Source organism: Microtus pennsylvanicus, chromosome 7, assembly GCF_037038515.1.
Source record: "Microtus pennsylvanicus isolate mMicPen1 chromosome 7, mMicPen1.hap1, whole genome shotgun sequence".
Classification (NCBI taxonomy): Eukaryota; Metazoa; Chordata; class Mammalia; order Rodentia; family Cricetidae; genus Microtus; species Microtus pennsylvanicus.
The window spans coordinates 62,504,483-62,531,339 of record NC_134585.1 but is presented as its reverse complement, the minus strand read 5'-3'; the positions used below and the strand labels follow the sequence as shown (position 1 = coordinate 62,531,339).

Genomic DNA, 26,857 nt, shown 5'->3' with positions numbered 1-26,857 from the left:
ATGGATGAATGGATTCAGCATACGATGAATGTTGAGACGTTTAGCTATAATGATGAATCTTGGGTAGGAGAAGCGATTTCCAAAGCAATGAGGAGACATCAAACTACCAGGTGTTTTAATTGTGGTAAATGAGGACATTTGCAAAGGGATTGCAGGCAAAGAATTTCTAGGAATAATATCTCCTCTGGGAATGACAAAAATATGAGACCTTAGCCTTCAGGTATATGTACGAGATGTGGTAAAGGCTGGCATTGGTCCAACAAATGCAGGTCAACAACAGACAGACGGGGCAATCTGATATCATCGGGAAATTTCTTGGGGGGCTTCTCGCAGGCCCCTAAGTCAACAGTGGCCCAGTCATTTCCAGTCACAGTGGAGAACGTGCCTCACCAAGAAAATTAAAAGCTCCAATTTCTGCTGTAAAAAGTAATACTGGTCTAAATGATGAATTACGCGTGGAGGATGAGTCAAAAAACCCAGTAGGACAGAGTAAACGTATATTTTGGCAGACTTCTATTAATGATCAAAGACCAAAGCTAAGATTCTGTATAAATGGCACTTTATTGAAGGCTTATTAGACACAGGTGCAGATGTAAGTATCATTACCCCAGAATCTTGGCATCCAAATTGGCCTCTTCAAGAGGTAGATTTTCAGTTCCTGGGAATTGGTACCCTATCTCGTGTAAAACAAAGCACAAGATGGGTTGAATGCATAGGGCCCGAAGGGCAAATAGGAAGACTAAGGCCATATATAGCCAATATTGCCATAAATTTATGGGGCTGTGACCTGCTACAGCAATGGAATACCCATATTAACATTCCTGTAGTTTCAGGAACTCATAATTCTGGGAAGGATATGATGAGGTATTATGGAAAAAGGTCACCAGCCATTCAGGCTGTACAAGAACATACAGCAAATACCAAACCTTTAGATGTACCAACAGCCCTACCTTTAAAATGGCTAACTGAGAAGCCAATATGGATCAAACAGTGGCCTCTAGCTGAAGATAAACTACAGGCATTGGAACAGCTGGTGCAGGAGCAACTAGATGCTCACCACATTGAAGAATCAACCAGCCCTTGGAATTCTCCTGTGTTTGTTGTAAAAAAGAAATCTGGTAAATAGAGAATGGTGACAGATCAAAGAGCTGTCAACAAAGTAATTCAACCTATGGGCCCACTACAATCTGGAATTCCTTTGCCTTCTCTGTTACCAAAAGGATGGCCTCTTATAGTTATTGATTTGAAAGATTGTTTTTTCACTATACTGTTACAAGAAAAAAATAGAGAAAAATTTTCCTTCACAGTGCCTACTTATAATAATTCTCAGCCTCATAGGAGATATCAATGGACTGTCCTCCCACAGGGTATGCTCAGTCATCCTACATTGTGCCAATATTTTGTAAGTAAGCCATTGGAAATAATTTGTAAACAATTCCCCATGTCCATAATTTATCATTACATGGATGACATCTTGTTATCTGATTCAAATAAAGATACTTTAGAAAGGATGTTTGAAGAAGTAAAGAAAGTCTTGCCTAGGTGGGGATTACAAATTGCCCCTGAAAAGATTCAAAGAGGAAATTCTATTAATTACCTAGGTTCCAGAATAGGGTTAGAGAAAATTAAAATGCAAAAGGCACAAATTAGGAGAGACCGGTTAAAGACTCTTAATGACTTCCAAAGATTGTTAGGAGACATTTCCAGTCTACAACCAGCTGTTGGGATAACACCTGATCTAATAGTTCATTTAAACAAAACCTTAGATGGTGATAAAGATTTGAATAGTTCAAGAAAACTGACAGCTGAAGCAGAAAAGGAACTGACAATGATTGAGGAAAAATTACAGGAGGCACATGTGGATAAGGTGAACCCAAATCTTAGCTGCATCCTAGTCATATTGCCTTCCAGAATTTCTCCTACAGGGATTCTAATGCAGAGGGAAGATATTATTTTAGAGTGGATATTTATACCTAATAAACCAAGTAAAAAATTAAAAACTTATGTGGAAAAAGTCTCTGAATTAATTATAAAAGGTAAGCTGAGACTTCGTCAACTAGCATGTATAGACCCAGCAGAAATTATAGTGCCTTTTACTACTGAAGAAATAAAAAAGTTATGGGAAGACAATGAACCATGGCAAAGAGCTTGTGCTAATTTTTAGGAAGAAATTAATAGCAACTATCCCAAAAGTGGTAGACTTAACCTCATAAAAAGAACTTCTTGGATTCTTCCTAAAATTGTACGTGATGCTCCAATAACTGGAGCCCGTACGTTCTATACTGATGCAAATAAACCAGGGTAAGCAGGTTACAAGTCAGATGAATTGAGTAAGGTGGAATGAAGCCCTTATAATTCTATCCAGAAGGCAGAATTATATGCCATTCTTATGGTGCTAAGGGATTTTAAAGAACCTCTTAATATAGTTACAGATTCACAATATGCAGAAAGAGTTATCTTGCATATTGAAACCGCTGAATTTATACCAGATGACACAGAGTTGACTTCATTGTTTATCCAGGTACAAGACATAATCAGGAATAGGCTTCGTCCGATGTACATAACACACATCCGGTCCCATACAGGTCTGCCTGGTCCTCTAGCACAAGGCAACGCTGAGATTGATCAATTATTGATTGGAAGTGTGTTGCAGACTTCTGAATTTCATAAGAAGCCTCATGTCAATAGTAAAGGCCTAAAGAAAGAATTTTCCATTACTTGGCAACAAGCTAAGGACATTATAAAGAGATGCCCTACTTGTTCTTTCTATAATCAAACACCGTTGCCTGCAGGGAGTAACCCAAAGGGTACTAAGAGAAATGAAATCTGGAAGATGGATGTGTTCCACTTTATGGAATTTGGTAAATTAAAATATGTACACCACACCATAGACACGTATTCAGGTTTTCAATGGGCTACTGCCCTGAGCTCAGAAAAGGCTGATTCAGTAATCACACATTTATTGGAAGTTATGGCCATCATGGGTATACCTGCATAAAGACAGATAATGGTCCAGCATATGTATGTAAGAAAATGAAACGCTTTTTTGATTATTATAATATAAAACACATTACAGGTATACCAAATAATCCTACAGGTCAGGCAGTTATAGAAAGATCAAATCGTACTCTAAAGGATATGCTGAACAAACAGAAAGGGACCGAAAATACCCCCAGAAATAGATTACATAATGCTTTATTAACCTTGAATTTTCTTAACGCTAATGAGAAAGGAATGACAGCAGCAGAAAGACATTGGATAATGGAAAAGTCTGCTGAACTAAATCAACTGATTTATTTCAAAGATGTGCTGACCTCTCAATAGAAGCCAGGAGATGTGCTACGTTGGGGAAGGGGTTTTGCTCTTGTTTCCACAGGAGAAGAAAAATTGTGGATACCATCAAAATTAATAAAGTTTCGATTTGAAGAGGAGAAACCTCTTGGAAAGGAGAAATGACAACTCATCCACAATGATGATATTCATACAGGTGGTAAGAAAAACATATAAAATGGGGGCAGGGTTCTGTTCTTATCTCCACAGGAAAACACTCATCTTTGAAAAATTCAAGGGACCCTGGATGTTTGGATACTGACAGATGGAAAAATACCTGGCCAATAGGAAATATCAAGAAAACTGAAAGAGTTGAGTAAGTAAAATATATTAAACCATATTTCTAAATTTATAAAGCTGGTTTTGAAGTTGGACTCTGGCTCAGTCCCTCTCCAATTCCAAGCCTGTTAGTAAGAGAAAAACCCAGAGTTTCTGGAGTTTCTGTCTCATGTCAGGAGCCATGATATGGGACAGAAAGAAATATGAGTTTAGAAAACATCTTTGCTTTTCTTCATATCTATCATACTTTTCATTGAATATATCTATCATGCCTTTCAGTGAATATATATATGTCTATATGATTAATGTTTAAGTTTTCCACAATGAACAATGAGTTTTTCCTGAAGTGACATTTGAAATTTCCAGGAAGAAGATGGTCCCCATAACAACAACTCTACCTGGTTGATATGACGTCATGATACTGATAGCGCTACTACAAGACCTCGTTTGGGTATCAGCTGTGCAAGACAGTTCCAACTTGGTTAGCTGAAATGGTGCACATCTTATACAACATTTTGGCCAGACCTCCACAAAATACTCAGAGACTATTTCCAATTTTAAAAGACATTGATCTTGAAATTTAACCATCATTTTACTTTCACAGGATCCCCCAGAAAGAACGTCGCCCCTATGACAGCTGAAAGTAATTCTATAGGACGACGTCCCCTCTCCCAGTAAAGTTTGCCCCTGGGTTTAGGGACATCATTTAGGGGTTGATTATAATTAGTATACAATTGAGGGTTGGCAGAGGAATTTTATAAGCTCAGGGATCATTTTGAAAAAAAAAGAGGGATGATGGGATAATAGATTTGTAATTGTGAGTTACTGTTTTTAGACAAATATATTGGTATCGATTCTTGTATATTGATACAAAGTTAAATTATATTGACTATTGTATGCATGCATGTTTCTACCTCTGTTTAAAATATTTTTTATGTATTGACATATATTGTATTGATATATATTGTATATATTTACCATATTGCAGTGTACATTTCTACCTCTGATTAAGATACTTATATAATGTTTGTGTATTGATATATGTTTACCTACTGCAATGTATATTTATACATTGTTTATATTTGGAGGTCATTGTCCTCATTTTTTTCACAGTCGTTTATTGTCTTAGTCTTTAAGTTAGATAGATATTGAGAATTATATAGATTAATAGTCATCTAAGTTTGTCATATATAATTAGACTAATCTGGTTCTTTAGATATATAGAGATTATACTCAGTATATATAGATAATCTTCAACTTCTTCAAAGAGCTGTAGGAAATGGCCTTTAATCTAACTCAGGGTTTTGTGGTAGTGAGACACAATTGCTCCTGGCAACACCACTCTATTCCCGAGAGAATGTTGAGCACCAAAGACACTCCACCTGGAGCCTTTCCTTTTGGCAGAACTGGCCTTTGCGCAAAGAAATGCCCATACCTCAACCACTGACAGAGATACAGAGCATGCATCAATGGATAAAACAGGACTGTAATATCCTGCCAAGACAGGGTAAGATAGTTTTGAAAAGTTGCTTGCCTTTGAAAATGGTATGTCAGTTATGTTAGGCCTTAGCCAAAGTTGGTTGCTTCAACGCTGCAAACGTGACTTTGGGTGATTGCCCAGGTAGCCAGTTGTCTCTGTGATTTGTTGCATGTTTTGGAACTTGTTTTACTGAACTTCCTAATTAACCAGGTAACATTATTTCCCTTCTCAGATCTTCGATGGGGTTGAAGACTATTATAAATGTAGTTACTTTTTCTCATGACTTGGCCAAGTTATTTATTATACAAGACCTAAGCTAGTTAGAATAGGATATTTGCACTTATTGTATATAATTTCATAGTAGGTTTAGAACTCTTTTATTTAAACAAAAGGGGGAGGTGTTGCGGAAGGTCCTCCCACTCCTCCAGCCTATAGCCGCTGAGATACCAGCCCATTGGGGCGTGGTCTCTCTCCATTTAAAAAAGTGGCCACTTCCCTCTGCTCTCTCTCTTCACTTCCTGCTCCGCCGGCGACTAGACTCCCTTCCTGGTTGCACAGAGGGCTGTGATCTGTAAGTTTTTCCCCTTTAAATAAATACCACCCTATTAATCATAATTCCAAACTGGTGTGGCATTGTTTGTGACTTACACTTTCAGTAGAGGTTTTCATGATCACAGACTTGGGGGTACGGATAACTCAGAAGTAAGAATGCTTGCTGTAATAGCTTGAGGACCTGTGTTTGAATCTCTAGCACCCATGTACGAAGCCAGGAATGGCACTCCTCATTGGTAACTCCAGCATTGTGGGCCAGAGATAAGTAGGTCCTTGGAACTTACTGACATCTCTCCTGTAAATGTGAGCTGCCTGCCCACTGAGAGACCTTGGCTTAAGACAGTTACTGGGAAATGATAGAGGAAGATACCTGAAGCTCTTCTCTGGCCTCTTGCCTGCACTTTCATGAATGTACATTCCTGCATACAGCCGTGCATGCACTACATCCTTATTTAAAAAGACCAAACAGAAACATTAACTTTTATGTCTACTTTTTATACACAGAAGTATTCTGCATAATAGTATCAGAGCGAGTGTGTTCTGTACACCCGGAATTCCAGTCTTAGGAGACTGAAAGGATTGCCATGAGTTCAGTGAGGCCAGCCTGAGCTACATGAGACCTTGTCTACAAAACTGAAGTAGTGGTGGGAAGTGCCAGCATTAGATGTGATTGGTTTTTGTGTTTTTCATTCCTAGAGGTTTCTAGGTCTCTCTGCTTTTGTCTATCTCTGCCTCTGTTTCCTTCTCTGGAAACACTAGGGACATATTTTAGATTCACAATGTAAGACAACTTCTTTCTTCAATAGGAGCTGGTGATCTCATCCATTACAGACACCCTGGTGAATATCTTCGTGGCAAAGACCGCCAGCAAGCCATGATTGCCGCGGCTCGTCATCACTTGAAGAAATTTAACTACCAGCACTTTAACACTTTGCTGTCGGCTTTCAGGCACTATGATAAGGCCAGTAGTCCTGCAGAACAAGGGGGTATGGTGCATAGGTAAATTCCAGCAGACTGGTGCAGATGGGGGGGTTAGTAAACTATGGCCTGGAGGTGAGTGCAGTTTAGTTGAAATGCATTTATGACTGTGTGGTTTGAAGCATGGTCAATGGCTACTTTTGTCCTCCACATAAGCAGAACTGGGTAATTCTCAGTGTTCTGAGAACAAGGGAAAATGTAGCTCTGCGGATCTGCAGGGGACACTGGACAGTCTTATACTTAAGTTTTGGTGTCTATACATAGAAACGTCAATCTTTATCTAACTGAATCATAGAATTCCATCGACTCGGAACTGATATCCAGCCAATGGGTGCAAGACCATTTGATTTTTTTTTTTTTGAGACAGGGTCTCTTGTAGTTGTTGTTTTGTAGCACAAGATGTAAGGATCAAAGACTTTACATAAAACCACATCTGGTTTATGTGGTACTGGGGATTTAGCAACTGGCTTTGAATGTGCTAATCAAGCCCCATATCAATTGGGCTGCACCTCCATGCCATGATTAAAACATTTTAAATTACTGTAAATGTAATTTGTTCATTTAGTTTTGGGTGCTGGAGGTTGAACCTGGGACTTTACATATGCTAAGCATGTGGCATGCTCTGACTTGCACTTCCAGTTCCTTTTCAAATTTTTTGCCCTGCTTTTCAGGAAGCTCACAGCCCATTGAATAATTTCAGAGTCAACTTTGTGGGCATTTGAATTTATTTTTCATTCTTACTTTGCTTTGATTTTCCTCTACTCCCTTTTGTGCCTCACTGTATCTGGTTTTCTAGGCAGATTAAGAGGATTTAAAAAGATTCTTGTAGGATCCGGGGATTAAACTCAGGTCATCAGGTCTGGCATGAGTGTCCCTACCCACTGAGCTTTTTTGCTGAACCTAAAAACCATTTTTGAATGAGTGTGATATCAATACATACGATATGTGTTGGTATAGAGTATAACAACCATTTTAATTATGAATTTAGTTTTTATTCAAAATTAAATAAGCAAAAATTTTAAGAAATTTGTGTCCATTATTCATATAGAAGAAAGTTAATAGAAACAGCCACAAGTTTGCAATAAATAATTATAAAGAATCCAGGGCAACATGAATCTAAATCATGTCACTGCATAGTGCTCTAATTGAGATATGAATAAGGCCGAGTGAAATACAAAACAAACCTTAAAAGTCTTTACAAAACCTTAAAAATCTTAGTTCTGCATTAGCTTCTCTTCCTTCTGATCCTTAATGGGTTTATGTATTTCCTAAGTACAAGTATCTCGTTAAATTGTAAATTACACTCTGTGTGTGTGTGTGTGTGTGTGTGTGTGTGTGCAGAATAATTTTAAAAAGAGAAAAAAAAAGAAATATTTCTGTCTCCCTTCTCTTCCTGTGCTGATCACAGTGTTTGTGTGTGCTTTTTTTTTCATTTTAAAAATTAATTAAAAATATCCATTGCTCACTGGCTAATTTATTTAAGAACAACTACTTTGGTTTTAGGCCTGGGAATTACATAACTGTGCACTAATGAGTAATACTTCTCATTATCAATAAAATAAAATATAAACAGAAAATAAAACATATTCACTTAAAATTGTACTAATTCGAGGCATCAAATGTTGGACTGGTTAGTATTCCATGGTTGATGCAGGAGAATCAAGTTTTTTGAGGCCTGTTGATAGGGCTGTCTAGCAAAATTCTGTTTTGTCTTTGTCTCCCACCCTTTGTAAAGAAGTTATGATAACCACATAGGTGACAACAGATGTCTATAAGTCACTGCTTTGCCCTCAAAAATGTGTTTTAAGAAAGTATAAGTGAGTCAAGGTCGCACCTTCCTTTAATCCCATCATTGGGTAGTCAGGCACAGGCACATTTCAGGTGAGTTTGAGGCCAGGCTGATCTACATAGCAAGTTCCAGGACAGCTAGGACTACACAGAGAGACCCTGTCACAATAGAAGAAACAAACAAACAAAGAAATAAAAGGAAAAGAAAAAGAAAAGAATGAAAAGTAAATAAAATGTATGTGTGGTTCTGGAGATGGCTCTTAGTTCCTGTAGAGGACCTGAGTTCGTTCCCAGTATTTGCAATTGGCTCAGTTTTAGCTCCAGCTCCAGGGAATCTGATGCCCTGCACAATGTGCACATTCCCTCATACAGACACATACACATAATTACTGATTAAATTAAGAAAGAGAAAATATATCTGATGCTTTGTCTGGTTTTTAATGACTACTGGGTATCCTCAATTTCAAGATGATTTTCAATATAAAAATATGTAAGTTAAAGTAATCAGATTTAAAATTTTATTCATATACACATAGAAACAGAGAGAGAGAGAGAGAGAGAGAGAGAGAGAGAGAGAGAGAGAGAGAGAGAGAGAGACTGACAGAGCACCCCCACACCCATACAAACTTGGCTAGATAGGGTTACTTGTAGCACAGGCTGCCCTTGGATTCTGAGCCTCCTGTCTCCACTTCCAAGTTGAGATTACAGGCATGCACTATGATACCCGACTCAAATATGTTGTAATTTGTGTGTGTGTGTGTGTGTGTGTGTGTGTGTGTGTGTGTGTGCACTGTTGGGATGAAATTCAGGCATCATACTTCCTAGGCAAGTGCTTGGTCACGGAACTAGACTCTAGCTACCTTCAGTCAGTTTTTTTTTTTTTTTGTATTTAGATCTATGACCTTCAGTCAGTTTTAAACAGCTCACAAATACGGATAACAGAATCTGCTGTGCTGGCTAGTCTTAATGGCAACTTGACACAAACTAGAGCTATCTGAAAGGAGGGAGCTTCAATTGAGAAAATGCTTCTATCAGATATAGGATAATTCTTAATTAGTAACTGATGTGGGAGTGACCCAGCCTGTTGTGGGTGGTGCCATCCCTAGGCTGCTGGTCCAGGCTTCTATAAAACAGGCTGAGGAAACAATGGGAGCAAGCCAGCAAGCAGTGTCTCTCTGTGGCCTCTGTATCAGCTCCTGTCTCTACGATCCTGCCATGTTTGAGTTCCTATCCTGACCTCCTTTGAAGATGAACAGCAATATGGATGTGTAAGCCTTTCCTCCTCCCCCCTTTTTTTGTCATGGTGTTTCATCACAGCAGTAGAAACCCTAACTAGGACATCTGCCTTTGCTTTTTAAAAGTTAATTTTGAATGCAGTTATAAGAAATACGATCTTAATAGCTGCTGTTTATCTAAGTAAGCCACTAGGCAGGCTCCTTATGATGACATCACATCCCTGAGCATTGTTTAATGACGATGCGTCTTTTAAACCATCAACTTTTAATCTGTACTGTGTAGTGTTTGGCATCCTTAAGGAATGTTTTACTGAGAAGCCAGGACAATGTGGATCTAGTGCAATGGAATCCAAAACTATTGAATGCTCTGATTCAGTTTCATAGAAAAATAATCAAGACAGCAAACAAACTTTGGTTTCCTAAATGAATATTCTTGCTTATAAGTATCATTCATTGAGTGTATATTGTCCCGTTAAGCATTGTTCTGGATATTTGTAGACATTAACTTACTCAGAGCTTGAAAATGTAACCATAGGAGTGACAGCATGATGGCACTTGAGCATAAGCAGGCTTGAGAGAGCATGCCACCATGTTTGCAAGCCAAAGGGTATCATATTGGCAGCTACAAAATGTTCCCAACGAAAGAAAAGAATTGTACCATGGAGTGTAGCAACTGTTACAACTCAGGGCTTTCTGAGGAGTGTGGTAGTACATGCCTAAGTCCCAACATTTGGGAGCCAGGGTAAGGAAGATTGATGATAGACACAAGCCTGGGTGAGGCTCTGTCTCAAAAAACCAAGACCTGAACAACTCTCACCCTAAAAAATGGAATCAGGATTTCCTTATTCTCCACCTACCTGAGAGCCAGCTGTTAAACGTGCACAGTACACAGCACTGGAATAGAAGGACAGCTAAGAGTTTGGCGGGACTAAGAGTTACAACTGGGCTTTTCACTATTGTCTATATAAATCATAAAGCAAATTTTTATGCTCCCTGTAGCCCCACCATTCCCTTGAGCTTTGAGTAACATGAGTTTAATGAAAATAAAATGTCTGTGCTTTAGGTGGATACAAGCCTTGTATTAGGCAGCAAAGCTGTCAATATTGACAGCATCTATTTTAACTTTGTGAACTCTTTGATTCCATCAGTAGCTACTACATTGCTTTCCTGACAGGATAGTAGGTTCATGGTTTGATTGGCTTGGGCTTACCATACAGATATTTATAAAGGAGTTTACATTAATCTAGGCCACTTATAACTCCATTGTCAAGGTAATATGTGTTAACAACAGGAGGCATAGAGAACTTCTCCAGGGTCACAGTAATTTATTTAGAATTCACTTGGTCTGTCTCACTGGGCCATTTTTGGCACTGAATTCAACTTTGAGCAGCTACAGCCCCAGTAATGCTCAATGATTCATTCATAAGTAGTTTCTCTTGCAAATTCTTTACCTAAATCTTTCTAATGGGCTAACACATTCATATATTCTTTTTTCTCTTTAATTTATTTTTTTTCAGTGCTGAGTATAGAAGTTAGGGCCTCACACAGTTGAGGCAAATACTCTACTCTTGAGCTATATTCCCACTTATAGCACCCAGAATTCACTGCTCAAAGCCACCTCCCACAGGGGTGGAGCACAAAATGAAATCCTTAGCTCCATAGCATCATCTCTAAGTGCATCTAAGGTTGGCTTGAAGGAACGCATGAGGGACTGAGTGGTTAAGATGTTCTAGCTGTGGACTATCTTCCTTAACAAGAACTCTCTACTCTGCTCCCTCTTCTCCCAAGGGAACCACTCAAATTTCTCTTTACTCTGTCATCAGTTTCCCTCCAGTAACATGTAGTGTAGTCATTTATGCCTTCAACCATTACATGTAAGGGGACTAAGGGTGTTTTCCTCTCTGGAAGAATGAATCTTAACAATGCTACAATGAGGGTAGACTTGAGGGGTTAGTGGCTTCTCTCCTTTGTTAGCAGGAGTAATATCAAACAAAACTAAGCCTCCCTACTCTTTGCTTTGTAATATCATCTCTATTTTCCTTGTTGGTAAGCAATGAAGTAGAGGACAATTTGTGGCCCTGGTGAGAAAATAGGTGTTAACTCTGTCAGCATGAAAAATTGTAATGAGCTGTCAGACATGCAAAAACATTGCTCAAGTGAAATGCCAAGCGTGTTTTATGATTATGACAGCTACATTCCAGGGCACACAGTTTGGTTTAAAGGATATGATTAAGCAGGGTGTGTGAGAGCAAGCCTGTCATTCCAGCACTTGGAAGGCAGAGATACGAGGACCAGAATTCATGGCCATTCTCAGCTACATAATTGATCGTAAAGCTGGCCTAGAGTACATGAGACCTTGCCTCGAAACAACAATAAAATACTAAGATAAATAAATAAATAAGAGGAAGAAAAGAAAAGAAAAAGGTGATCAAAATAAGTGGGATTGTGAGCATAGCACATATGTGTTAAGTGTGTGCAAGGGCCTGGAATCAATCATCAGGACCAATAACAAAAGGGTTCTGAATTATACTCTGCTTATACTAGGATCACAAACTGCGAAGTGTATCTATCAGGTTGAGTCAATGAGGATAACTCTTGCTTTACATATGTAATATTTGATTCCTCTTAGTGGAGGTTGGAATTTGCTAAGTGTGTGTGCTAGAGCCATTTTTTTTTTAATCAGAAACCACACTCATATTACCCTCTTTTGCTTACTGGTCGACAGAAAGGAGATGGGATGATCGACAGAGAAGAACTGCATGAAGCTTGTGACCAGGCAAACCTGCATCTAGACAAGGTGCTTCTGAACCAGCTGTTTGATTACTGTGATGTGGATCAGGATGGCCTGATTAACTATCTGGAATTTGCCAATTTCCTTAACTGGAAAGACAAAGTACCTCTCACAGAGTATGAGAAGAGGGTCATTATTAAAGGTATGGCTTGAAAACTTGCTGAATTCTTAAGTAGAGTTTTATATTTTTGTAGTTTTTAGGATCTCAACATACTTTAATATTGTGTGTCCTAGTTAGCTTCATCAGTCAGTTGGTCACAGCGCAGCATCATTTGAGGGATTCTAAACTGGGGGATTGCCCATAGATCAGATTCTGTGAGAGACTGTCTTAGCTGATGATTCATGTAAGAGGGCCCAGTCCAGGAAGAGAAGAACTCAGTCCAATGAGGGGAGGACTCAGTCTTTGTAGGTAATACCCTCCCTTGGTAGGTGGGTCTGGGCTGTATAAGAAAATTATCTGAGGGGCTGATGTGTTGGGGACTGGCCTTGACAAAAATACATCTTACCAGGGTAGGGGCAGAAGGATTTAGAAATATTAGTAAAGAATACGAAGACACGTGAAAATAATAAAAACAGAAACCCTAGAAAGTACCAGGAATACATTCCCATGAATTCTGAAATCCATCTGTGTTTAATTTTCCATATACTTTTATACCCCAATACAAAAGGGGAAGAAGGCAACAAAAGACTTCTTTAACATAATACAAAGGACAACTTGAACAATTAATTGCTTTAACACTTGAGGCACCAAATCATTAGCATTCTGTTGTTTAGGCAGTGAAGCTACCCTAGACTAAGTATCCTGAAGGCAGCCACTCCCCAGGTAACCTCATAATACAAAAGAAGGAGCAGAAATATGTTTGCATATCTTGACCATCTGTCAGGATGAAATGGATCTACCTGTATGAGCCATCTTAATGTCAAAAAACCAAGTAATCACGTCCTGAATTGGGATGTGCAGCTATGCTTGTCAACTATTTTAAGCAACCTCCAAACTCTGACAAGGTGGAAATAGGCTCACATTTTTGGGCCTCCACACTGGAGAGATGGCTCAATGGCTCAATGGTTAGGAGTATTTACTGCTTGCAGAGGGGCCAGTTCCCAGTCAATTGAGGTTCAGTTCCAGCATCCACACAGGTGACTCTTAACTGCATGTAACTTTAGTTCCAGGGGACTCACTGCCCTCTGGCGCCGTGGTGCACATAAACTAATGAAGCCTCACACAGAATCACGTAGATAAAAATAATAAGTAAATCTTAAAAAAAGGTAGCTGAGCATGAGCAAGAGAAACCAGTAAACAATGTTCCTCCATAGTTTCTGGTTCTGTTCCTGCTTCAATTCAGGCTCTGACTTCCGCCAATTTGTCACAGCCACATGAAGGGCGCTAGGACACTGTGCACATGTGTTTGTTCATGTGGGGGATGAATAGGGAAGGAAAAGAAAGAATGTGAGAACACTCAGGAAGATGGAAATGTGTGGCTGAGGGGAAGGGCAGCAATGAGATTTGCCTTTTTGTTTTTTAAGATTGATTGATTGATTGATTTATCAGAAGAGGGTGCCAGATTTCATTACAGATGGTTGTGAGCCACCATGTGGTTGCTGGGAAGTGAACTCAGTTCCTCCCCTCCCCTCCCCTTCCTCTTCCTCTTCTTTTTTTTGAGACAGAGTTTCTCTGTGTAGCTTTGGAGCCTGTCCTGGCTGGCCAAACGATGTAGTTTTCTGCTTTTAGAGGTGTGTGTCTGTGTGGGTGTGCGCGTGAGGGGCGGCGAGGGGGGGACGCACGGGGATGGCGGGGGAGGGGGGGTGCGGGGAGGAGGAGGGGGGTAGAGCTTCGAACTTTCAAGGCATGCCTCCCTAAACGTTAGGTCCCCTAGAGCTGTCCCTTAGAGCTCCTTTGAAACCCTTGAGTGGATTTCCAGACCGGTCTTCTGTGGCCGTGGAAGCACCACAGTGCCCTCCAGTGGTGTCTTGGCTTTCTGAAGTGACTGACAAGTCAGTCAGCAGGCTCAGTTCTACTTCACTGTTTCACCTTTTGGCAGTTGGGTTGGGCCCAGTGCCTGATGCATACTAACTGCACGCGCTCCCGCCTTGTCAGTCACAGTACTGGGTTTTTCTTTGTACACTAACTTGTAGGAAGTTATTTAGAGATGCGGACCCCTAGCTCACAGTATGTTCTTATCCTTTCTCTGGATGGGGCATGCTCTGCCGACCTAGACTAAGAATATGTGGGAGTATCTTTTAAACTTTTTATATTGGGGAGTGGAGAGATGACTTTGTGGTATAGGTTCTAATTCCAGCACCCGCATGGTGACTCACAACCATTAGGAGCTCCAGTTCCAGGGGAGCTGATGTCCTGTTCTGATCTCTAGCAGCACCAGTCCCACACCTGATATACATACATATCAGGCAGAAAACCTAGTTATAAAAACAACATATGTAGTGTGTATGTGCTTCACATGTGTGCCACAGGTCAGAGGACAGTATGGAACAGTTGTCTCTTTACATGTGGGGCCCAGAGATTGAACTCGGGCTTACTCAGAGATCGATTGTCAAGCTTATTGTCAAGTACCTTTGCCCACTGAGCCATCTCCTTGTGAACGTCTCAGTTCCAAGTATGTCTTACACCCCCCTTTAGGACTCAGTCTTGGGGGAAGCTGCATAGTTCAAGCTAAGTAGGAGGCCCAGCTCTAGTGAAGAGGGAGCTGGAGCTCTCGTCTGCTTCCATGAGACTCTGTGTTTACTCGGTATAGGAAGAAACAAAGGTAAAGGATCCTTTGTTTCTGGTTCTCCGAAACAAAGAGACTCTTTTTTTGAATAAAGTCCATGGAATAGCAGAAAGTGACGCCAGGTCATGTTGGGATCACACCTGACATTGGCCTGAACTTGCTGTTCCACAGTGGAGCATTGGCACTGGCAACAGCTCCACAGGCGCTCATTTCCACTGTTAGGAGGAGGTTACAAAGTTTAAAATTTATGATTATTATTACTCGTGTGTATTACGTATGTGGCTGCACATGTTGCAGTGCCCACGTAAAGGCCAGAGAACAACTTGAGGGAGCCAGTTCTTTCCTTCCACAATGTGGGTCCCTGGGCGCCACCTTAGGCTGCCAGGTTTGGTGGCAGGTGGCAAATGCCTTTACCCGCTGAGTCACCTTGCAGGTCCAAATAATCCAGCTTGTTACAGAACAGCAAGCACCAAGAAGTGACCTCTTCCTATGCCTTCTTGTCCTCTGGCTCTGGTTTTGCTTCAAGGTCAAGTTAGTAAACCAGACTGTGAAGACAATACTGAGACTAGCATGGGAGAAGCTGAACCAACTCTTCTGATACGGCCTGAAGATATCATCCCAAAAGAACCAGGGAGTTCAGAAGAGACTCTCCGGGTACTCCTGAGACCAAGTGACAAAGTTTCAGACCACTATAAGACAACTTCTTCTGAGATCAGTGCAGCTGTTGGAGCTGTTCCTTCTATATGTAAGCATGTCACTTTTTTGTCAAGTTAAGTAATTAGTACACCTGGACGTGTAATGTTCATAGTGTGTCTTTGTACTGTTCCTAGCCTCTTTCTGCAATAGATTATACATTTCTCAAGGCCTTGGGACTTATGTACTCAGGGGTCTCACAGATATGTCTTACGGATCTGTTCATGATGACCCAAGTTAAAAAAGAAACCTATATTAATAAAATTGAGACTGATGGATGAGCGTGTTGAATGCTTTCCTAACCTGGGCTTGGTCTTCTGGGCTCAAGCATTATCCTTCCTGCCTCAGCTTCCCACGTCCTTGGAACCAAGGTGAGCCTGCTGTGCTTGGCCACACTCTGATTTTGTAAAGTCTGTGAACTTTACACATAAACCATTGTAGTTTGACCATTTACATTGCAAGTGCTGAGTGGTCAAAGGTAACTGGTGGCTACTGTTAAATAACTGAGTTTCAGGGTGTCTTTTTTGCCCTCACTGATGACCTAGGTTACCCCATATATGGTGTTCCGACTGTTCGATCTGACATTCCCGCTCCTCGGATTCGTCGTGTCAGTGACAGAAATAACTATGGTGAAGACGGCAATGCTTACTCCCTGCTGCATCCCTCCATCTTCTCCCAGAAAGGCGTGTTTGAGAGGGACTTCTTCAAGTCCAGATCAAAGGAAGAGGTACAGAAATCACCCCAGTCCTATGCAAATATACAAAGACAAAAGTTTTGACTTAGCAGTGACTACTATTATTATTGTGATCAGTTTTGTTCTTTTCTTTTGTTTTTATTTGAGATGGCATTTCTCTTCTTACCCCTACTCTGGCCTGGAACTCACTTTGTAGCCCATATTGGTCTACAACTCTTGGTAGTTTTCCTGTCTCAGCTTCCCAAAGTATTGCATTTATTTATAGGAATGAACCAACATACTTGGCTAGTGTTTTATTTATTTTGTTTTGAGACTGGGTTTTATAACTAAACATTTCTCTCCTGCCCTCCAGTTCCCAAATAACCACTCAGAGGCTTAATATTAATTGCAAACTGTTTGGCCAAAGACTTAGGTTTCTATTAGCTAGATCTTACAAGTTAAATTCACCCATTTCTCTTAATCTATATATTGCCACATGGCCATGGTGTTACCTCATTTTTAACACGTCTTGTTTCCTCAGGAGCTGCCTGATGTCTCCTGACTTGACTTTTTTTCTCCTATCTCTGCTTGGATTTCCCACATAGCTATATTCTGCCCTGCATTAGGCCAAAGAAGCTTCTTTATTAACCAATGGTAGTAAAACATAGTCACAGCATACAGAGAGACATCCCATATAATTTCCCCCTTTCTGTCTAATCAAAAAGGAATGTTTTACCTTTAACATTGTAAAATTACATATAACAAAACAGATATCAAGAAAGAATTACAGATATAACATTTAGTCTATTTGTATTTGGTAAAATTAAAGAAAATAATATAGCATCTGCCCTATCTTTGTGAGTCTAAAGTTTCATATCTGATTTATCTTTTATCATAACTAAGGAAAACTACAATTATGGTTATCTAGTCGTCAACTCCATGAAATACCCTAAAAAGGATATAATATAACCTGAGTAACTTCCAAAACTCTAAAAATGACAGAGACATCCAACTGCCTGGATAGTCACCCAAAGTTCCTCTGCAATATTGGGCCCATAGCAACTGGCAGACTTTTCAGTGAAGCAGGAAATTTTAAAGACTGCCCTGATTATATTGGCAGTTTGTCAATCACTTTCCTGCAGAATGTCTGGCAGTTTTTTTTGTGAAGCAGGAACCCTGAAGGACTGTCCCATTTTGTTTTGGCAAGTTTGGCGGTCATTTTACTGTGGGTCCTATATGTCAGCTTACATACAGCCCATCAGCTCATCTCAGCACGCCTGGTATTTTCAGAATCACTGAAAATTAAAAAAAAAAATAAAAGTTTATACAGCATATTGTCATCAATCCAGGAAAGAGCAGTTTCTTGCCCAAATGGCCAGCCTTGCCACACTGAAAGCAAACTTCATAAGGAGCTTCTTCAATGCCCATCTTTCTCTTGAAGTAATTAGCACTACCAGGAGCAGATATCTCATGGCCAACAAATTTTAAGTTATTAAAACATTGTAAATGTCATATTCTATAGGTTTCTAAGTGTTTGAAGATTACTTATCCATCTGAAATATCTCTCTGCATATCTAGAAGACTTAATTAACATGACTAGAAGTTTGACTATTACAGATGACTATTAATCTGTATTTTTAATTATACATTGCATTTTTAAATGAACTACATAAACATAATACCTTAAACAAGAGTAGAAATATATATACAGTATAAAAAATTGACCTTAAATTTGTATCAATAAACCAAAATCCATACTAATGTAGTTTGAGATTAACATTTGTTATTGGATTAAAGTAGATTTAATAATCTACCATTTTTACCTCATTTCTATATCATATATCCCTTTTTTCTTTAGAAAGAGATTGACTGTAACCATTAACTATTTATAACCAACTCCCTTTAAATGAAAACAAATATCTATAAACAGTAATTTCAGAATTTGGACATAGTTTTCTATACTACTTCCTGCTGATTGGGGGCATTTGTATTCTTATCGGGATCCTTAGAAAATTTAGAATTATGGTTACATTAAGCTATAGTCCATGAGGCTGCATCATTCCAGCCATTTGCCTTAAAGTTGTTTTGGATTTTGGATAACCTGGGTCATCATTCTTATTGGAGACATCTCAGGGAAGTCTTCCTTGTTCAAACCATATTAGCCTGGAAGGTATCTACAGCTTCTCACCTTCTATGGACACAAAAGCAGAACCTCTTTTCCAAAGTAATATGTCTTAGACCCAAATTTTGATATCAAGATACCTTTATGTTGCTTTCAGTTAGCAGTCCCCACAATCAAATGTCTCTCTCTGTAGTTAGTTCATTAATAGTCAAAAAATTCAAAGAAAACACAATATTGTACATAATTCAGTCTCTGTGTATTTTCCATCTTCCATCTTTATGTGACTTATTACTGTTTAGAGGGTTTTTTTGGGGGGTCTGAATCTGTCTTTATTGCATATCTGTAATCAGTTTTTGATTACTGTTTAAAAATGTGAAGCAGGCATGGCTACAACCAGAGCTGTTGGTTCAGCCCCGCTAGGCTTTCCAACATGACAGAGGTATGTTTACAACCCATTCTGGGAGCCATGTTTACTGACCCAACTCAGAAGCAGTGGGTCCATGCCATCAGCAAGTAACTTGCAGCATACTGCCCATAAACCACATTCAGGTGCTCCTTAGCAGGACCTGCAAAAGAGCCATCCAGGCCACAAGCATGAACTGGGAAGCTGTCTCCTAAAGGAGTCACACAGCTGCTCACAGTCAGCAAACACAGCCTATCTGAAAAAAATGTGACTACTAAGAAATTGTTTCTCATTCTGTATTTGTGTGTCTAGAATCCTTAAAAAAGATTTTTCAGGCTTTATGTGGATGCATGTGCCTTGCATTGACACATTTGTAACCAGACATTTCTCTCCTGCCCTCCAATTTCCAAATAACCACTCAGAGTGGTTAATTACAAATTGTTTGGCTGATAGCTCATGCGTCTATCAACTATCTCTTACAACTTGAATTAATCCATTTTTATTTATCTGTGTATTGCCACATGGCCGTAGTATTACCACATTTTCAACATGTCTTGTTTCCTTGGTGGCTGGCTGATGTTTCTTCACTCTGCCTTCTTTCTCCCTCTGTCTCTGCTTAGATTTCCCACCTAGCTATACTCTGCTCTGCCATTGGCCAATGCAGCTTCTTTATTAACCAATGGTAATAAAACATATTCACAACATATAGAGAGACATCTCATATCAGGGTTTTGTTCTGTAGCCCAAGCTATACTTGAAATCATGATCCTCCTGCTTCATCCTACTAAGTGCAGGGATTACAGGCATATGGTATTGCTTTTAGGTTTATTCACATTATTATTATTATTATTATTATTATTATTATTATTAATTTTCATCATCATCATCATCATCGTCGTCGTCATCGTCGTCATCATCATCATCATCATCATCATCATCATCATCATCCTGGTGATTCAGGCTTGCTTCCAAAGCAGCTATGTAGCTGAGAGTAGTCTTGAACTTTTAATCCTTCTTTCCACCTCCTGAGTGTTGAGATCACATGTATGTTCTGGTACTTGTCAGGCTGGGAATCAAATCCAGGGTTTTGTGCATGTTAGGCAAGAGCTTTACCAACTCAGTCCCAGCTCTAACCCTGGTCCTAGCCCCAATCCATGACTACCATATTTGACTTTTCAGAATTATAGCTTTTATATAGATCCTCAAACTTAGGATTCTTGATAAATTATATTCATTTTGGTTGTAACAGGTTGTTAAGCTTTTCTTTTTATTTCTTTTTGGGTGTATAGAATAATTCTTTTCCCTCTTCCAAAGGGTCTCACTGTGTAAACCAGTAGGGCTTCAACTCTAGAGCATCTTCCTGCCTTTGCCTCCCAAGTGCTGTGATGAGAGACGCACACTACCATGCCCAGGTGTTTTTATTCATTTAAATTTAGTTAATTTTTATTTGGTGGGTTAAATTTAAAATATACATCTATCTATCTATCTATCTATCTATCTATCTATCTATCTATCTATCTATCTATCATCTATTTATATTTTGTATGTGTGTTTTATGTATGCCTGAGTATATGTAGATGCCAAAGGACAACATGTGGGAATCTGTTGTTTCCTTCTACGATGTGGGATGAAGGGATCAAACCTAGGCCATCAGTCCTGGCAGCAAGCACCATCACTGGCTCAGGGCTACAGGAATGCACTCCCTCCCATGCCTGAAAAGTACTAGAATTTTGATACATATAGGCACATAGGCATATGTGGACACACATACTTTGGGGGAGTGTCCATTGTATTAAATGTTATAAAGTTTTTTAAATATAATTGTATTTTACTTAATTGTTTAAAATACAAAATTAAAACATAAATCTTGATCTGGCTTTAAATTTGTTGTTTCTAGATTTCAAATATATTAACTAACATTGGAGTCAAGCTTTCTGATGAAGAATTTGAAAATGTATGGAACCTCGCGTCAAAAAAACACCACAGAGGAGAAGTTTGTGTTGAGACCATCAGGAATGTTCTAGATGAGCTGCAGCATGCAGGCCTAGTCAAGTGTAAAACGGTCATGTGATATTTTGGGAATTCACACATTTAAGAAAAAGTGTCATTAAATCTGTTATCATCTAAAATGTTCTGGTTTTGCTGTTATGTTGGAACTTGGCAGTCACTCTGTTGTATCTCATGTGCCTGTCTAAAGCACTGATAAATTAGATCTTGTGGACTTCATCTTCTTGTGAATTCTAAAGCATCTAAGACCTTGACAAGTGCTGTGAGAATCTTCAGCCTCACCATGATCACAGCTTAGAATGATGTTGAAAGTTAAATTCAGCATGCCTAATAATCCCACCATTTTAACGCATCTGAAACTTGCTTCATCTGTGATGCCAAGTTTATATATTTTGTTACTAGTGATTTGTTATTGTGTTTAGGCTCTGTTTTGAGAAGCCACCTTCTTAGGGTGTCTTTGGTCTCCACGCAACCCAAGAAAAGGAGGTTATTGAAAGAACAGGATGTAGGAAACAAAGTCTCAAGACCTAACAATTGATTGCTTAATGGCCACTAGGTTAATATCTTTTTAGTTCTTTTTTAAATTTTGAGACAGGGTCTCATTAATGTAGCCAAGTCTGGCCCAAGCTTAAGACCTCCTGCCCTGCCTTAGTTTTTCCCACATCTGGCTCTTAATACCTTCTTATGAACAAAGAGCACATTGTCGTTGATGCTCTGAAGAGGACATGGCTGCCCCACAACAGCCACAGGCTTCAGGAGGGTACCAGCAGCAGACTTTGCTCACCCACTCCTTCACTCAGACCCTGGCTCTTGATAAACATTCCATGCACAGGCCAGGATGGGGCAGGGATGGTTTGACGGTTGATTTTCCTTGTCAGCTTATGTAGTAGATTTAGAACTACATGGGCACGTGTCTCTAGATGGGTCTAACAGTCTGTTTCCAGAAAGTTTAACCAGAGAGTAAAGACTCAACCGGACTGTGAGCAGCATCTTCCTGCTTCTCTGCTTCCTGACCCTGAATGCAGTCTGGAGGATGATTCCTAGTTTAAGACCACTCTTGGATACATAGTAACTTCCTGGCCAAGCTAGGCTATCAAGTGAGATCCTGTTTCATAAACAAAAACAGAAAAAATATTTTGGAGTAATTTAAGAACTACAGAAAACTAACAAAAGTAGTAACGAGTAATAACTACTACACAGGAGTGTGCTGGAGCCTGCCCTTCACACACACAAAAATCAGCCCACAAAATTCAAATGTGAATCTTTCTTTCCAGTACTGAATTCATTGGTAGCTTGATAGCAGCTGTAGCGAGATTATTCTACTAAGTAAACACCAAATATTACTGCTTCTACCAGTCCAGCTACTTACGTGGCTCCACCTGCCCACTCTTGTGTCAGAGCAAGTTGTGCCTATTGTGCTTCACTTCTCAATACCAAGAAAACAGGACGATGGTGCCCTATCTCTCTGCTTCCCTCTTTACCTTCTTCCTCCTTCTCTAGGTGCTGGGTCTAACCCAGGACCTTTGTACACCTGGATGGCCAACTACCACAGGACCACGCCCTCAGCCATCAATGTGGAAGTTCCAAAATCAGGAAAACTCTGGCATGTTAGTCAGAATTCTCAGGAAAACAAAACATATACAATGAATCTCTCATTATATTAGAAAAGGGGATTTCTTAGAATGATTTCCAGGCTGCAGTCCAGCTAAGTCAGCAATGGCTGTGAAAGGAAAGTCCAGGATTCCAGTAGTTGCTCAGTTCACGATGCTGGATGTCTTAGCTAGTCTTCAGTATATGCTGGAGTCCTGAAGAAATAGGCTCTAATGTCAGGGAACGAATGGCCTTGCTAACAAGGCAAGAGCAGGCAGGCAAAGAGCAAATCTTCCTTATTTTGTATTCCGAAGGTGTGACATAGATTAAAAGTGTGTCTTCCTGACTCAAGATCTGGGTTATGGCTCAAAGATTAGACGTGAATCTACCAACTTCATATTAAGCCAAAAAAAAAAAAACCCTCATAGGTGTGCCATCCACATTTGCATTTTAGTTAACTTTCAGTGCATTCAAGCTGACAACCAAAACTATCCATTGAATCTGGAATTATTATCTAATCTACAGAACTCACTTAAATTCCTCTAATGTTATAGCAACCATTTTTCTCTTGATTTAGGGCAGATTCAATCTAGAACTATATGCTGTATTTAGTTGCTTACTTCGGTTTCCATTAATCTGAAGTAATCCTGTATCTTTGAGCTTTTTAACTCTTTATTTTGAGACAAGGTCTCACCATGTAGTCCTGGCTGCTTTGGAACTCACTAGGTAGTCCAGGATGTCCTGGAACTCATAGAGATCTGCCTGACTCTGCCTCCTAAATGCTGGGATTAAAGCCATGCATCATGATGCCTGGCTAAGTTTTGTAACTCTTGATGCTTTTTATGAATTGTCAGTTATTTTGTAGACCGTGTCTTAATGTAGTGATTCTTGGTGGCACAGACCCATGATTCCAGCTACTCTGGAGGTTATGATGATCCCAGGTTCAAGGGTCTGCCCTAACTACAACATGAATTCAAGTTCTACCTAGGAAATATATTTACCATGACCCATCTCAAAGTCAAAAATAAAAAGTAGGGGTGGAGGTATACATACAATGACATTGCCATTAAGAGTGCCATTCTCTCTTTGAGGTTTAATTTCCTAGCTAACTTTCCATATGATGAGACGATCTTTTTCCCCAGCATATTCAAAGCCCCTAATTCAATCCTGAGTACCTTTTCTAAACTGTTGCAATTTATTACACTATAGAGGTGGAATCATACAAGACACTTGGGGTTTTGCTTACTGAAAACCCCTTTACAAACATACCAACTCTAATCCAAATATTATGAGCAGACAATGTGAACAGAAAGATAATCCTCATTTGAAGTGGGCATTTAAGCATACTTGTCCATTCTCCTAGTGAAAGCACCCTAGCTCTTGAACAATGTGGCCTGCTAACGCTAACCTTTGCTACTCCAGGTCAGGGCATGTGATGTCAGCTGGATGTGGGTATATGAGCTCTTCTTTGGATGACTGTGAGTGCTTCAGTGATGGGCATCTGAGTACAGACTATATTTTTCCTTTATTTTCTTGGATTATGATATAATTGCATTATTTTGCCATTCTCTTTAAGTCTTTCTATAAACTCGTCCTTGTTTTCTTTCAAGTTTATGCTCTTTTTTCATTAGTTGTGCTTATATGCATATATGTATATTACTAAATATAAGCCTACTCAGTCTGTATAATATTATTTGTCTTCATGTTTTCAGGACTGACCAATTGGTATTAGATGATCAGTTGGTGTGCTTTTCCCCAGGGAAGACTATTTCTCCTACTCTGATCATTTTAGTGACCCATAGTTTTTTTGTATTGGATTGAAAATTGTGGTCTTCTTTAGCATGCCTGTTGCTATCCTTGTTCAGCTCATGATGAACATAGGGCTTTAAATACTGAAATATTGTCAGACTGTTGAGAAAGTAATGCTTAAAAATTCAATTGCTAGCCCATGGCTGCAAGTAAATCTTCCTATCTTAAGGAGAGGAAGAAGAGCTCATGTGGTCTGAGGACAGCAGTATTGTCTTCTGATGACTATGCCATTGTAAATCCCTTGTCTTACTTTTATTAGCTAGCTCTACCTCTAGACATTTTAGGTGTACAGCATAATGTGTTATTCTTGTTAATTCAGTCATTTTTTAACTGCACTACATTACAGGTATTTAAAAAAGTGCTTGTACATTATTGATTATATACTGGACTGAAAATTAAAACCATGAAAGCAAAGTCTTGTGGCTGAAGAGACAGCTCAGCTATGCAAGCATGAAGACCAGAATTATTCAGTCTCCAACTGCACTGTGGTGTGCATTTGTAAATCTAGTGCTGGGGAAAGGGAGACAAGCAGAACCCTGGGTCTTAATGGAATCAATAAGCTTCAGGTCCTCGAAAGTGACCTTTCCTCAAAACAGGGAAGACAGCACCTAGCTTCCACTTTCATTTGTACATATGTGCTCTCTCTCTCTCTCTCTCTCTCTCTCTCTCTCTCTCTCTCTCTCTCTCTCTCTCTCTCTATCTCTCTCTGTCTTCCCTCCTCCCATCTTCCTTCCCTCTCTCTGCCTCTCTCTCTCTCTCTCTCTCTGATCTTACTCTGTAACCTAAGCTAGATTGGAACTCTCCTGCCTTAGCCTTTGGGGTGCTGCGATTACAAGTGTGAGCCACCATACTCAACTTCCTTTCTCCTTTTCATTAAAAAGTTATCAGGACTGAATGATACCTCAGTGGGTAAAGGCACTTGACTTGCAAGGTTGGAGACTTGAGTTTGATTTGTCATCTATGTAAAGGTGGCCAGTGGCATGTGTGGCATCCCATTATATACACACACAGTAATAAATTTATATTTTATTTTACTTTTTTGTTTTTTTGAGACAGGGTTTCTCTGTGGTTTTGGAGCCTGTCCTGGAACTAGCTCTTGTAGACCAGGCTGGTCTCGAACTCACAGAGATCCGCCTGCCTCTGCCTCCCAAGTGCTGGGATTAAAGGCGTGCACCACCACCGCCCAGTTGATAAATTTATATTTTAAATATTATTTATTTCTGAATGTGGTGGTTCACACTGTGATCGCAGCATGCAGAGACTGAAACAGAACTGAGTCCAAGGTTGACCTGGGCTCTGTAATGATCCTGTCTGAACAAAATGCAACAAAGTGAAACAAAACTTTATCCTCTCTCCCTCTTCCCCTCCTACCCTTCTTCCTTCCTTATTCCCTTTCCTCCCTCCTTTTTTTGGCTGTCTTTTTTTTTCCTATTTTGGAGAACTGGTTTTATATAGCCCAGACTGACTTTGACCTTGTTAAGTACTGAGGATGACCTTGAACTCCTAACCTTCCTGCTTTAGTTTCCTGGAATTATAGGTATGTGCCACGTGCCTGGATACCTTCCTACATTCTTGACTGTCTTGCTCTGTAGTGTGGTCTGGCCTCAAACTCTTGATCTTCCTGCCGCAGTCTCATGAGTATACACCCAAGCCAGGTTATGTTTGTAATATTCTGTCCCTTTAAGAGACAAGCCACGCCCACTCCCTGCAGCCTCTCTTTCTCCCTCGCCATCTTGGCTCTCTCTCAGCCCCCTTCTCCTCCATCTTCCTCCCCATCCTTCTCCCTCTCTCTTCCCCTTTCTCTCTGTCTTTCTCCCCCTCTCTCCTCTCTCTGTCTCTCACCCCCTCTCTCCTTCTTCCCTCCCCTCCATAACTCAACTAATAAATATCCAGTTCTATTCTGTACGATGTGCCTGTTTATGTGCCTCCCACTTGCCACTTGCTTACCCTGCTTGCTGGGCTCGCCAGAGACCAGCCCGCCACCATGTGGCTGGGGACCAGTCACCTTGGTTTGTGGACCTGCCACCACCAGGACCCCGCAGCAAGCTGCTGGGGACTTGCTACAAATCCATAACATTTGGTGCCCCATGACTTGGATAGGCCCTCCCACTCCAGTTCATCTCCAGAGATTGGGATCCTGAACCAGAGTTTTCTTTCCTATTCCCACCACCGGCTCTCCGGCTCATCAGTGCGTCTTCCCTGTTCTGTTCTGCTATGGTTGCTTCCCTTAAGTAAACTTGTCTTTGGACTAACCCTGAGTTAGTCAGCCTGCTCTAGCACCGAAAACTCTGTGTGGTGCATTAGACTGGGGACCCAGGGTCCCTCAAATTCTTCATCTTTTTTTTCCTATTTCTTCTCTTTTCTTTCTTTCTTTTTTTATTTGCTGTAAAAGACTGCTCAA

The 26,857-nt window shown here is 40.0% G+C and overlaps 1 protein-coding gene across 1 annotated transcript in view; it reads left to right on the top strand.

Annotated features, from left to right (window-relative positions):
• The window catches only part of Efhb (EF-hand domain family member B), a 74,817-nt gene extending 53,696 nt beyond the window's left edge, over positions 1 to 21,121 (top strand). The window contains exons 9-13 of the mRNA XM_075978952.1: positions 6,448 to 6,602; positions 12,368 to 12,575; positions 15,692 to 15,904; positions 16,398 to 16,579; positions 20,948 to 21,121. Of these exons, the coding sequence (XP_075835067.1) occupies positions 6,448 to 6,602; positions 12,368 to 12,575; positions 15,692 to 15,904; positions 16,398 to 16,579; positions 20,948 to 21,121 (932 nt within the window). The remainder of the gene's footprint in view (positions 1 to 6,447; positions 6,603 to 12,367; positions 12,576 to 15,691; positions 15,905 to 16,397; positions 16,580 to 20,947) is intronic.
• Positions 21,122 to 26,857: the final 5,736 nt, after the last annotated feature.